General features: G+C 43.3%; 1 protein-coding gene across 11 annotated transcripts in view; it reads right to left on the reverse strand.

Moving 5' to 3' along the window:
• FAM13A (family with sequence similarity 13 member A) overlaps positions 1-14256 on the reverse strand; it is a 142212-nt gene that overhangs the window by 14673 nt on the left and 113283 nt on the right. For 9 of the 11 annotated variants that reach the window (XM_076336748.1, XM_076336752.1, XM_076336747.1 and 6 more), the window contains 6 exons: positions 12676-12826; positions 4656-4869; positions 4131-4269; positions 2926-3034; positions 2580-2800; positions 1136-1219 (listed from right to left, as the gene is read on the reverse strand). In XM_076336748.1, coding sequence (XP_076192863.1) covers positions 1136-1219; positions 2580-2800; positions 2926-3034; positions 4131-4269; positions 4656-4869; positions 12676-12826 — 918 coding nt within the window. The remainder of the gene's footprint in view (positions 1-1135; positions 1220-2579; positions 2801-2925; positions 3035-4130; positions 4270-4655; positions 4870-12675; positions 12827-14256) is intronic. The other 2 variants (XM_076336754.1, XM_076336745.1) reach the window with 1 other exon arrangement.

Below are 14256 nucleotides of genomic sequence, written 5' to 3' on the forward strand. Positions count from 1 at the left end.
CACAAGAATAAAACTGCATGTCCTCTCATACAACTACGCTGTTTTCAGCTGCTGGTATATGTTACTGTACAATATTAGCACTCCATGAAGGCTTTTAAATAAATTAGTGAGACTTTTTTAAAACATGGGACAAAGGAGGAAATAATTCAGGAGCAAAAGGAAGGAAGAGATCAGAAATCCCATGCAGCAGCAGAATGACAGATTTGTCAGCGGCACTAATCAAGTACTCCTTATAAGCAGTAATTTGCTGCTCCCAAGCCACTGCTCAAGGGATTAGCACCACTCTGAAATTAAGTTGCTTTACCTATACAGCTGGTAGCAAAGATTATAGTGTCAGTGAAAGAGGAGGAGGGATTCATACAAAGCCAACTTGGTGGCCTGGAAGCTACCGTGTTTCTGCCACGGCAGGGATCAACAGGACACAATACTTAATTCTCTGTCTTCACAAATAATTTTCCTTTGTTAAGATCAAATGTGCAAGAAATCTCATGCCCTTTGCTTCCACTGGCACATGGAAAAAACCATCCATTTCTCAGGGGAAGAATGAAATCTCCTCTCAACTTATGCTGTGATGCTCAGGAGACAAACTGTTTCACGAATCCTTTGGCACAAGAGGATTGTGCAAATAGCAAGGCGCAGGTGCCTCCCTGCACACAGCAAGGTGCCGGGAGAAACACGCTATAGCTCCTCTAAGAAGGAGCAATGTATGCACACCTGTCTTCCCAGTTAGCCATTAATACTAGCAAATTGCAAAATTCCTGGTTGGATGGGGGACCACACACTATTCCTGTGTCGCCGGCAAAGCTGGTGAGTCTGCTGGGCCACAAACTGGACGTCTGTGGATCCCGACAAGCGTGATGCCAAAATAACGCACGTTCAGCCTCATTCAGACTGTAGGCTCGGTCCTACAGGTATCAGCCAAGCCCAACGCTGTGTGCAGACATCACCTTGCTGAGAACAGACTCCTCAGTAGCAGCGGTACTGAGGGATCAGGGAGGTGGATTAGAGGATGCACGTGTGGTTTGAACAGCAAGAAGTTCTAGTGACTGTGACATCAAAGGAGCATTAGGGGGATCATTTACCACAGACAAAGACATATAAAGATGTACTTTGAAAAAAATGCTGCTGTACATACCGGTCTGCCATGAATGCTTTCGTAATACAGCAAAGCTTTTTGAAGAGCCACTTTTTCAGCTGCTATCTGATCTCTTGTCATGTCCTATGAAAAGTGGCGCAGAGAGAAAGGAGGAAGAAAAAAAAAGTCAGATTCCTGGACTCAAACAATACCGATCTGTAGCCTAACCAGTCATGTCATTTTGTCATTAATGTTTCGAAGACTCATCTCTGTCTTCCAGTGCTCTTTTCCCAGCTATATTGCCAAAGAGACTGTTAATGTGAGTGGCACCCTATGCACAATGCAGGCAGATTAAAACCGTATAAACTTTGCATATGAAGGTGTTTTATGTACATAAGGGTGATTTATCAATTATCAGCGTGCTTTGAAAAAACAATGGTATGCAACTTTTAATGCTGGTGGCTCTTTTTCAGTTAGGATCCGAAGTGTAAATTCTACAACAAAACATGTTCTTTCTTTTTCTCCAAATCTGAGACAAGCCCCAGTACCTCTTGCAAAGCTTGCCATCTTTGCTTTGACTACCACAAACATACTTTACCAAGAACTGAAGCGCAGTCAGACTGCCTCCTTCTGCCAATTCTGCTATGGAGTGAAAAACTCTGGCAGACAGGCTGAGGGGACCAAGCCAAAAAAAGGGCAGACAGTTGGAGAACACTTCCCTAAGTTTGCCAGAGATCCCCCACTGAACTTGCCTGACACCAAGCCTTCTCTCTCTTATCACAGCACCAAATACTATCATAGGCCCTCTTTAAACGGCCAGGCTGTGGATTCTTGCTACCGTCAGAAAACAGCCAAACACACACTGTGTGTATCTTCTTCTTCTGCAGCTCTAGTAAACAAAGATAATGCTGTCTGCCCCTCTCTTACTAAGCATTGCACAATTTACATGTTAGCAGACTCAAGGACTTCACTTACAAGGCTGCCCAAACTTCTGGAACTAGCAACATCAGACACAAAGACCTCCCTGCTGATAACCCTCAAAGAATACAGCAGCTTAGAGAGTTCAGTATGAAACTCTGAAGAGCAGCCAATTTTATTGCTGCCCCAATACAAGAGCATTCAGCTTTGGAGTGAACTAGAAGAAAACAGATGACCCAATCTCCAGAATCACTGGAAGACTCAGAATTTGCCAAAAGCCTTTGGACATAACAACAAAAATAGCCAAATACAGGGCAGGGAATATTGCAATAATTCAGAAATGTTACTTGGAATATACAAGCATCAGAAAAACAACACACAATGACATTCAATAGAAACTGAGCTCTGGAAAAAAAATCGGATACCAAAGGCAGAGGGAGAGAAACTAAAGCAAGTGAGTCAGGAGTAAAGGTTGTAGATTTTGTGACAAAACTTAGAAGACCCACAGGGCTTTCACAAGTGACTGTGCAGGCATGAGTCACCTACTTGTACTTAAAGGCCTAAATCTGATCTGTCTACACTGTACCTTGATATCTTCAGGTCGGTTTGTCTCTGTTCGTTTTTCTTGAAGCTTCTTCTGGATAGAATCAAGGGTCGCTTCCACGGCAGGCTTGGCAGATTTATCTGACAGGTCTGGCTTCTTGTCATCATCCTTTTCAAGCTGAGAGCCGAAGCTCTTGGGGAGCGTGTTGCTCCGCTGACGCACAACAGGGCCAAGGTCTTCCTCCGATATCTTCAGTTTTGACTCTAAACAGGGACATTTGGGGAAAGAAGAGTAATTTTTCTTTTTTAAAATGTGACACTGACAGGATCGCTGCCTAACATCAAATTTAAATGAGGCGGAGTCCAGCTGCCCAGCGGTGGCTGCTCACCTTTAAGTTGCTTTCGGAATTTGGCCAAATCATTTGTCCATTTGAGCACTTCAGGGTTGGCTGCTTTATCGCTGTGGGAAGGCTGGAGGAAAGAACAGTCATGCTGAATCTGTGTTAAACCAACAGGAGAGACCCACTGAAACAAGCGTGTGTCACAGAAAAAGGTACAATAGAATTTGGACCCGGCATAGAGCATGGGCACTGGCTTCTGACTGGCACCTGCATACCTCTGACCAGCTCATTTCAAACCTTGCTTTAATTCCTCCTGCCTGTCACAACACCGTCTCTTAGGGGAATCATGAGATTTTCTTTTTAGAAAACACAAAGCTTTTGATAGCAAACATTAAGTTGTAGGAGTGGCTCAGAGGGCCAGATGCACATTGGAATCCTTGTGCCTATTGTTTCCTAACAAGAGGGCACCTCCAAAATAGAGGAAGTCTAGCATGAACTATTTGAGAAGTGTTAGGATGCATGTATCCACACCAAAGGCTGCCTTACATCCAAAGACACCAAAATAACCCAAATGCTAGGCTACAGCAAGCTCTGAGCACTTCTTCCAGCCTTTTCTACTGCAGGCAAGATCCTTTCAGTACAATCCTTTGTGGTTTAGATCACCAACAAAGATGCACACATGCAAAGCTTTAGTTCCTTAAAAAGCTTTCTGTGCGTCGGAAGGGCATGTCAGGAATACTTAGAGTACAGTACACTGCTACTGCTTAGCAGCACTTGCCTGTGGTTTCTTGCTCAGGAGTAAAGGTGGCTGCTCTCTCTCCTCTGCAATGCCCTGGTGTCCTGGGATTACCATCACGCAAATGAGATGCGCAATTGTGCATCCCATAAGCTGAACTTGAATAAATACACAGAAGTTTAACATAGCTATTCCTACACACAGTGTGTGCTTTTGGCACGCTGTCTTAAGCAGTGATCAAAATCCTATGAGTTTATTAGGCTCTCTCTTGTGCTAGTAGTTACAGTGATAGTATCACTCTTGTGATAGTACATAATGCCTGGAAAGGTAATTTGCTTGGTATGGATACACATTTTCTTTTTTTGGGCAGCAGCTTTTTTCTTTTCTTCTTTTTTTTTTTTTCTTTCTTATAAAAGCTTTCAAGTCCTCTGTACGTTTGACAGACTTCCTTGATGTCCATTCCCTTTGTTGCTAATGCATACCTCGCCATACAAATGCTAATCTCCTAGAGACTCACTCTGTATTTCCTCTCCTCTTCGAACTTGTCCTCAAATCTCCTGATCTTTTTCTTCAGTCCCTGAATCCGCCGGGTGAGTTGTGCAGGGGTAAGGTCCTCTCTGTCATCTTCATAAGATCCCAAAGATGAACTCCGCCTCCTACCAAGAGCAGAGATTGCAGGAAGAGCTTATCCAAACAGCCACAGTACATCTTAATGCAGAAAAGGCCACTTAAACTTTGTGTAAATAAAGGCAAATCCCACAGAAGTGAGAAAGCTATGTTGCTACTCTGTAATGACAGATAGCAAAAGATGCTGTAACAGCCTCTTTCAGCAACAGCAACTCCCTAGATATTAATTCACAAACCCAGAAACGATTAGTTACCAAGAACTTTTCTAAAAATATCCGTTTCCTGTTGGTAGGAACAGAAACCCAACACAGCATATCTACCTGGCATATGTGATCCAAAGAGATGTTGCTTGATGCAACTGTGCAAACCCTTTACAGCTGGGTGCGAGAGTCAGCACAAGCAAATCACAACCCACCTCATGAAGGAATGAGAATTGGGAGGGGAAGGAGGCACTTCTGTATCATCCAGGTACTGTTGGCTCTGTCCATAGGCATAGAAGCGAGGGGACAGCATAGGATCGCTGTCCTCATCCAGAAGCTGGCGAATTAAGCGGCCAGCCTGCGGGGAAAGGCGAGCCTCATCTGAGTCTAAGCCGTCTCGCTGCCATGAGGAAAGAGCAGGGATGGGCTCTGGGAACAGTAAGACAAAGGCTGGTTTTATCGTTTTTGTTTTACATGTACGACAGACTCCAGGCAACTTCTCTAATGAGCCCTGACCCATTCGTCCTGGACCACGATTCCTTGTCATCAAGCATTCTCTGGGTCATTACTCGCATCTGCCCAGAGTGCGAAGCAATGCAAAGCATTGCCTGGGCATAGCGGGTAGTCTACACAAACATAAATAATCTCCTAAGGTGCAACAGAAAACTACACAAAAGTTGGCCAGTAATTACCACAGACTGACACCAAACGAGGCTATCGCCAGCCAGAACCTTTGAGGAAAAAGTTATGCTGGACAAGAGAGAATTATTGGCACATGGCAGTATAGAGGAGGCAACTGGATTACAAGAAGATTTTTTTCAGTTTCAGGATGTACAAATGCTGTAAATGAATAGCATATTAATTGTCCTCCCGTAGCCTCCAGCACTCCAATACAACCCTGTCGCCCGCTATTGGAAATTCAAAGACTAGGAGTAAGCATAGGTTCTTCTAGTCTGCAAGGAAAAGGTGTCTCACATTACTACCTGTTCCACAGGGTGTCTAGCCTGCAAATTAACAATTATGGTAATATGGTCTGAGTTTCCCTCCCCCCTTTTCTCTTTCACATGCAATCCTGCTGCTTAACAGCATGGTAGAAAAGTGAGGAAATCTTCGGTCCCCTGGACAATCTAACCAACTGGAAGTAAAAGCAATGTTCTACAGGGAGATGGTAGAGTGGGAGAGAAAGGAAAACCCAACTTAGCATTGCTGATTAGCATAGTGGAGCCCATGGAAAGCAATTGCCTCAATCTTGTGATCACTCCTTCCAGATGCCATAAGGAGTCTAACGTTTTGTGTTCAGATAGTTTACTAAGCTGATTTGCATGCTCCTACTTAGCACCACAGGATTAGACAGTTTAAGAGCCAGGCTTTGAACTTATAAATCTAACAAATAGTTCTAGAGTCAAGTAACAAAACAAAAACCTTATAGAAAGCTCCCAGACCAGTCGCAGAGCTATGGACTCATTATTTCCCATGCCTAGTGCGTCTACTCTTCCTCCACGAAGAAAAGCGGCTTTTGAAGTGATCAATTTTTGAATAAAAAGCAGTATTTCCTTTTGCTGAACAAGGTTAACATTTTCTTAGCTCAGAATGGATTGCATGAGGATTCCCTTACAGAACCCCTACGCTGTTTAATATTCCCCCCATGTACAATTCGGACAGCGCAAGATCATCCACAATTCCGTAATGACAGGCTCAGTGGTATTTTGCCTGTAAACAGCATCAAACGATGCTCTCCTCCTCTTCCCTTCTTCCTTAGCGCATGAATATAAATGGCACGCCTCTGCTTAGAGGTTGGTGCTGCATGCAAACTGATGCGTTGCTCTGAAAGGGATGGCTGGAGGTTTTTGCGTAAGAGCCTCTCGCAGGTGTTGTGATAAGCGAAGCACATACAAGCCTGGCTCACAGAGGCTACTTCGATGAGGTGTGCAAGTCCCAAGTGTATGTAGGCTGTTTTGCCATGGATTGGAAAGCTTATGCAGCCTGCACTTCTCTCAGTTAATTTCTCGAACCAGAGTTTTCTCCAAGCTGCATTCAACTTTGGCAGTTCCTAATACCTGAAATATTTCGCTCAAGGAATCTTTTAAGAAGGGAGGTGAAACGAAGGGCAAACCCTTTAGCCAAACTGAGACACTTTGGTGTCGCACACTTCCCTGAATCCCTCATGATTTCAGGAAGGTTCTCACAAGATCCCTTGTAGCAAAATGAAGGCTAATAAAACAAAAGGAACAAGTCTGATACATTTGACTAGCAGGAATGAAGTGAAGTGATGCACGTGATTCTTCTAGACATCTCTCACTTCCTATTTTTGGAATACACTCTCACCCCCAAACAGAATTTGCTCTTGGAAATTGTTAAATCACACCTCCGTGGGATTTACATAGATGGAATAAACTAAGAAGAAATCAGCAGCATATTTAGCAGTAACCAAATTAAGCTCCTACCACACCATCTAACAAAGCCATTATTAATCATGCATGACGCATGTGACTTTGTCCCAAGGTGGATTTATATACCAGATAGCATGCGACATTCAGGGAATTGCAATGGCTCAAAGAGCCTCTGATCAAACCCCAAAAGACAGCAAAGCACTTTATGCAAGCTAGCGGAGACTGAGGTACGTGTACTTTCTGTTTTGTTGATTTCAAAATACTGCCCAAAACCAGAACCTCGCATTCCAAAGGAGAAAGTTTTAAAAGGGAGAAGGAAAGAAAGTCCTAAGAGGAAAAAACAAATTTGAGACTTGACAGAAGAAATGTCCGCTATAGAAAATCAGATGTTTTTAACCCTCGCTCCTGGAAGGCCTGACTCTATGGGTAACTTGTTTCCCTTGCTGACTGTAAGTATTTACAAGAAAAAAAATCTCATCTGAACACAAAATGGCTATCCCCCCAGAAAGCGACACAGTAATTAATTAAGGAACGTATTTAGCTATGTAGAATTATGGATTTTATCTACATCAGATCACGAAGTGGACCAGAGCTGTAGTCCAACTGCCTACTCTCTCATACTGGCCAGGTGCCCAGCGCTTCAGCTGGAAGCACTGGAATTGCTGGGTTGCACAAATATACAGGAACCCGCTAAGGGTAAGCTGCCGCTTTTTCTGACAGCGCACAATCAATCAATTCCCGTTTAAACAGAATACATAGTATCTTTTGTTACTCATTTATCCAAGATAGCTATCAAAGTGTTGAGCCTTTTCTGAAGGCTGCTAAATTCCTGGACTTAATGGTTCAGGTTTGAAGTATCTGCTCTCAGGATTAATGTTGTCACCCTTTCCCCTTTCTGCTAGTTGAAGAATAAAATCTCAGTAAAGAATGTAAATGTTTTTACCTTTTCTTTGCCATTGACTTGTCAGAGCAGTTACCCTTATTCATCTTCTGTCTTGAACAGATCTCTCTTGCTCAGAGAAAACTCAGTTTTCTACTCATCTCCACATTCTTTCCATGTACTATTTTTTCCCCCATTTTCCATAATGACAACCTTTCATGAAAAAAATATTTGGGAATATTTAACCACCATGGCTGTACCAGTGCAGAGGGTGGAAAAATTTTCTATTTCTTGGTCAGACTCTCAACGCATTTCTTTTAGGTACGCCTTTTCTAAGTTGGCGCAGAAGAAGTGAAATACGCTGGTATTGAGCCTGCAGTCCTTCAGAAGTGCTGCACTCCCTCTCAAAATCGCATAACCAGCTAATCTTTCAACAAAGCTGTCAGCCATCTGCCAGGGGTTGTTCTGTAGAACTCTGTAGGCACACATACGCCTACGGCAATACAACCTCTCTGCCAACCTGCCACATAGAGGGCTGGAGATACTAATAAACCTGTATCACGCGAGAAGGAAGAAAGGTTAATTGTATCAAATTGGTGTATTATTGGTGAGCTCCAAGCTGTCTTGCTGACAAAAACTGACTTTTTTTATCATTACGTTGTATATTTGCCACAGGGTTACTGGGGGCTGTAGGGCCAACAGAGGGGCACCCACCCATACATCACACCTGAGGTGCAGCCCGCAAAATGCCGTGGGCATCTCCTGTTTCCGTCTCTGCAGCCACACCGCTGATACATGCTGCTAACACTGCTTTTACACACACCCATCTGACAAACAAAGGAGGCCAAATCTTAGCTGCTGTAAACCCAAGTAGGTCCGGAGGGAATAAAAAGCCTAAACTAATTACAACACCTGAGGTCCTAGTATTAAATCCCACTTGAAAGACCCCAGAAAGATGTCTCATAATGAAGTGAATAAAGCAATTTAAAACTTCAAAACATTCACTAGCTCAGTAACAACCTATTTTACTCATCTTATAAATGTTTGAAAACATCCTTGTTTGAATACATCAGGAGGTATTCGTCCTACGTAGATCAAAAAGAATGGCCAAAATAAAGTGCTACCACGCCTTTTCAGTTAGTGAGATGACACATCTCTCAGCTAGCAAGCCAACTTTGTATTTTGTTTATAATATAACATCATAATAAACAATGAAAAAAATACATTTTAAAAATACTAATGCTATAAAATAAAATCAGTAAACAATGCAATTATCCTTTTCTACACATAGTAATAAAAATGCAGTGTTTCATCACCTTTTGATTTCTTATGCTACAGTGTGTTACACACAAATACACTGATGTATCTAAGTCCACAGTGTTGGGGAAAAAAAAAAATCTAAATCCAGCTTCCCTGTTGCTATACTCTTTGGATTTTTTTGCATTACTCTTTTTTTCATGGGAAAGTATCAGTTAAGTCATTGTCAAAACTATTTGTAGATCAGCTTCACCCTCAGTGTCTCAGTGCTGCAATACTTGAGTTCTCAACACAACTCAAATTTGTTTTAAATTTCTGCTTTTATTCTTTTTTTTTTTAAGCTTGAAAGTTTGTAGAAAAATGTCCGTTGATTGTTTCATAAGTGCTTGTTACTGCAAATCCTGCTTGAAATCTCATCTACAGAACTTTTTTTAAAATGTCAGTAATCAGGCAACGTAGGCAGCAATCACACGCATTGTATCGATTCACTGAACTGCCTGTTCAGCTCCAAGCTGCTGACAGGGCCAGCCGCTGTTACAGAGAGCAACGTACTTCCAGATTTTCCTTGTGGGCGGGATAGCAAGTTCTGGGCTTGAATTAGAAACATTTGGTAAGAAATCTGCACTATAGTGCTGGACCGTGAGAGAACACTCTGACCTCCTTGCTCACAGCACTCAATTCAAATGTAATCCACAACAATTAAAAACCTTTGCTATGGAAGTAGCTCTGAAAACGCTTGCTTGTAAGCCGTCTCAGCTGGCACCAACTGACTGGCTTAGCAGTCAAGCCTAGCAGTCAGACATCCCAGTTCACAGAGACAGCTTGGTTCACACCCAGCCTGAGAATAAAACTATTTGATTTGCATCCGCCAAATGCACACTAGTAAAATACTTCTCTCGGACCAGGGGAAATGCACCTAGGCTAAGTGTTCCGCACTTGAATTTGGTTGGGGCACTGCTCACACCCTGCATACTACATCAATAGCCTGACAATTACTACACATATGCCCCTATATGTAGCAGGTAAGGCGGATGCAGAAAGCAGGCACGTGGCAGAGTGTGAGCCTATGCACTGGAGGAAGCAGGAAGCAAGTTTCTCTGTCCTCTCTCTGCTCAGCTTTAGGTAAAGGGAACATAGCCTGGAGAAGTACAGCAAATCTCTCCTCTTGTGTACAGATGTGTACAGATTTGACTATGCTGTGAACCTTAAAAAAAAACAGAAAAAAAAATCTGGTAAAAATTACTTCTAGCATAACATAAAAGGCAGGGAGCCCTGCCAGCTCACCTGGCAGTAGTTATCACAGTTCTGTGCCCCTGAATGAGGGTTTTTAAGGCAGCTCTGGTCTTAATATGATGGAGAGTCTGCCTGAGTGACAAATAAAAGCTAGTCAATGGACAAGGTTGTCTTGCATAATTTTGTGCCCATTCTTCAAGGCCCTTTCCTAACATTTGACTGGAGGCAGTGACAGCTACAGCTGAAGGCAACCCCTCAACCTGTAGTTGTTCTCACAAGCCATTTGTGAAAGGCCTAGCAGTTGCCCTGGTCACTAGATGCTCTGTATCTCCTGCAGTGTGATACAGAGGACCCTGCCTCCAAAAGTCAGCTCAACTATGTCCTGGAGGAATGGGTAATTTCCTGAGAGATGGACTTACCAAATTTGCTACAGCAAAGCAATAACTAACTCGGTGTTACTGCATTTGGAGGCACAGTCCTTTCCCTTTTCACTGGGGATGCAACCAGAGCTGCGGCACAGATGCTGAAGGGACGTGTAAAGGTTTGAGTGACACAGGCTGGCAGGGGAAGCGAGGCTGCTAAAGCTGTGGATGAGTGGTACAACCCTGCCTTGCAAAGCCAGTCTCAGTGACAGACTCTGCCATCAGCTGCAGAAGCAGTCTGAGAGTTGATGTAACATCTTCCCCTTCCCAGCTGCTGTGAGCTTGATTTCACATCCACAGCTAGAAAAACGTCCTTGCTGAGACACAGAAGGCACCATTTTGCTGCTCTTTCATCTGCGCCAACAAAATGGTGATTCTGGAAGGCAAGTATTTTAGATGACATCTCTCTCACCCCAGACAGCTGATTCTTTTGCAACTGCCCACCTCCTCCTCTTGTGAAATACATGTGAACAGAATGGAGGAAGGAAGAATCAGAGAGAAGCACTCTTCAAGCACAGTCACACATGCTCATAATCCTGTTTCATGTTTGCAGGGCAAGAAAGCTAGAATCCAAACATACGAGCATGCCTACGAAGAGGGAGTTGTACCAAAGGTGCAACTTATTTCATACGATGGCAAAGACTCTGGCAGACAGAAAGCAGCTGTGTTCTCCCCTTCATGCATTCATATGACTCCCATTAGTAACCCAGGAAGAAAAAAAAAAAAAAGAGTCATTATTTCCAAAGGTTCACGTGACGGCTGAAGCCACACATCACCTCTGAGAACACAGACGTGCTCACCCTGGCTCAAGACACTGTGGGGCAGTGCTAATTAGCATCTCAGCAAACACATAAAGCGACCAAGGCCTCCTGGGAGCCCTTCCATGGCACTTTGATCAGCCATGCTGCACGTGTGGTGATACCATCCAGGGAATCCCCACCTAGCAAGCAAGTGGAGAAATTCTCTCCCGTCATGGTCACTAGTTGCCTGGCTGAATCAGAGGCCGCCACGGCTGCGGGTTTTCTTTACTCATGCCTGAAGTGTCATAACTACTCCCCTCCCAGAGGGAAAGGCAAAATATACTAGGTCACGTACGCTGTGGAGGCAGGAGCAGAGAACTGAACTTCTCAGTGTTCCTCAGAGATTGTTTTTTTAGAGCAATATATTAGTTACACATTTTCCCTCTCTGGCTTTATTAAAATGCCATACTCACATTTTCCTGTTTCTTCCCTTCCCCTCTTCCACTCCTAAAGCACAACCTGACAGAAGAATTCTTGCTTGTACACAGAGACATACTCAGTAATTGGAAAAAGGTTTGATCCCAGAAGTGCTGGACACCTTCAAGTAACCTGAATTTCAAATGAAATTGAGGTTCGTGGCACCCACAGAGTTCCCCCAGATTTCCCACTTTTAAGTGAGTCAGCGCAAACAGCCAACCAAGCATGCACTCTGGAGATGAGAGCTAAGAAACAGTATTAAAATAATTTAAACCACATGCAATTTAACACTGCTGTTCGCGCTGGTGATCAGAATTTTTTCACAGCATACATAAAAAAAAAAAGAAGTTGTTTGTAAGAGCCATCAAAAGACAGAGTAGCAGATAGACAGCCTTTTTTCCAGCTGTGCTTTTCAGATCCAAATCATTATTTCCAAATAGTGGCTGAAGTGGAAGAAAAGGGAGAAAGAAGGAAGTTCCTTTTAGACTGTGAAATACCCAGTTTCTTTGAAGTGTAGGGCAGTCTAGCTTAATACTCGAGTGACCAGGCACCAAGAAGTAAGTTACCCTGAAACACTCAGGGACTTTACTAAACAGCACATGAAAGTAACTTCAAGAATAAAACAATTAATTTTCTTCCTCTAAGTGACAATTAGAATTGGTACCCATCCAGTATTTCGCTTCCAGTTTCTCAAGACTTTCAGTTCCATATTCAGGACAAAATTGCTTTCCTGTTGTTTTTGGCAAGGGAACACGATCACATAAAGATATACTCAGCCCACTCAGGTTTCCCTCTCTTTCATTTCACTCATGCGACCAGCCATCACACAATCCTACCTTCCCAGTTGTTGTCATCACACAGCGCTGTCAAATCCAGCCGAGGCACTTCTGACACAAAGCTGTTTTCCTGATCATCAGCATCTTGATTTCTTTGCAACTTGTTTTCAGGAATGCTTGGATGCTCTTGAATCTTCATACTTGAAGTCAGCTATATTCCCATACACCCACAGAAATGAGAGAGAAAAAAAATATGTTTCAGGAGGCAGAGGAGGAAAAAACCACCCTGCAGTCACAGCAGCAGTAAGCTCACGCCTTTAGCTAAAAAGATCCAAACAAACAGACCCTGACGTTTCCAACTCCAAATCCAAATCCCCTGCTCGGTGACCCCTATGTACTAATTGCTCACTCACACCGGTAAAAACATCCGTCCATCTGCCTTCCTTGAATTTTTCCTTCTTTAGAAAGCCACTGCAAGTTCCTGAGACTGCCTGCCCTGAAAACTGCATACAGCTGAAAAAGCCTTCAGTAATCGATTGGGATGAAAAGGGAGGGAGGAAGGCGGGGAGAAAGGGAGAGAGAGGGGCTGGCTGCGTACACTTCCTACAGGAGTGCAACTCCTTGGAGCAACAACAAAAACGCTGCTGCTGTTGTAAGGCTGTAGCAATATGGTGTCTTCTAAAAAGCAGGCACTGGAGCTCCTGAGGTAGCAGACGCAGACAGCAAGCAGTGCAGGCTACATACATGAATGCTCTCATGCAGGCTGTGCTGGCTCAGATCAATTAGTGCCAGCTAAGCTGTGCTGGCTGCACATTCCCTGATTTCCTGTGGTTGTTTTCTAGCTGGGCGTGGGGAGAGCAGAACTATTTATGGAGGAGCTCTGGGTATTAAAGCAGTGTTGCGCAAATCCAAACGGCAGTGGGGTTTGGCATCTTAGCTCGAAGCAGTGTGGACTCTGGGAAAAAGCCAAAAAATTCACACAAGCATCCAATGACTTAGGGGGGGAAAAAAAAAAAAAGGCAGAATGCTGTCAAGTAAATGATTCATCATTTAGCACTACCTAGAAGCAACTGCTGTTTGTCTCACCACTATTCACCCCTGCACATACCACACGTCGTGTGCATTTATGCAGAAATCACTGCTGTTCCCACAATCCAGATACACAGTACGCGTGTCTGTAATAGTGCTTGATGACACGAGCAGTTTTGTCACTCTAAAATAAATTAGCTGCAATGCCTCACAGAGGGCAGTAGGGAAAAGGAAGTGTTAAGCATGTACATAAACATATAGTGTAATATGTCTAAACCCCCCCACAAACACAGAGTTCTCTGAATAGACAGCATTACATTACTACATAAACTATTTATCTTGGTAGGAACAGCTTAGGCGTAATTCTCTCCAATATAGTCTAGCAGGTAGTCAACATGCAGATTTTCCCCCTGCAGGTATTTTGATAATCTAGTTAGCAATCTGCATATGCTGATGTGTGAAGAAAACGGGCCTAAAGAAAATAACTGGTATATTTGGACGTATTTTACTTGTGAATCCAGAAGCATGGCCAAATTGTACTAAATCAATATCCTTAGTACATGCCACTAATGCACATTTAATTTTTTTCATCTGCATAAAGCTAATGATGTG

This window comes from Aptenodytes patagonicus, chromosome 4 (genome assembly GCF_965638725.1).
Source record: "Aptenodytes patagonicus chromosome 4, bAptPat1.pri.cur, whole genome shotgun sequence".
Classification (NCBI taxonomy): Eukaryota; Metazoa; Chordata; class Aves; order Sphenisciformes; family Spheniscidae; genus Aptenodytes; species Aptenodytes patagonicus.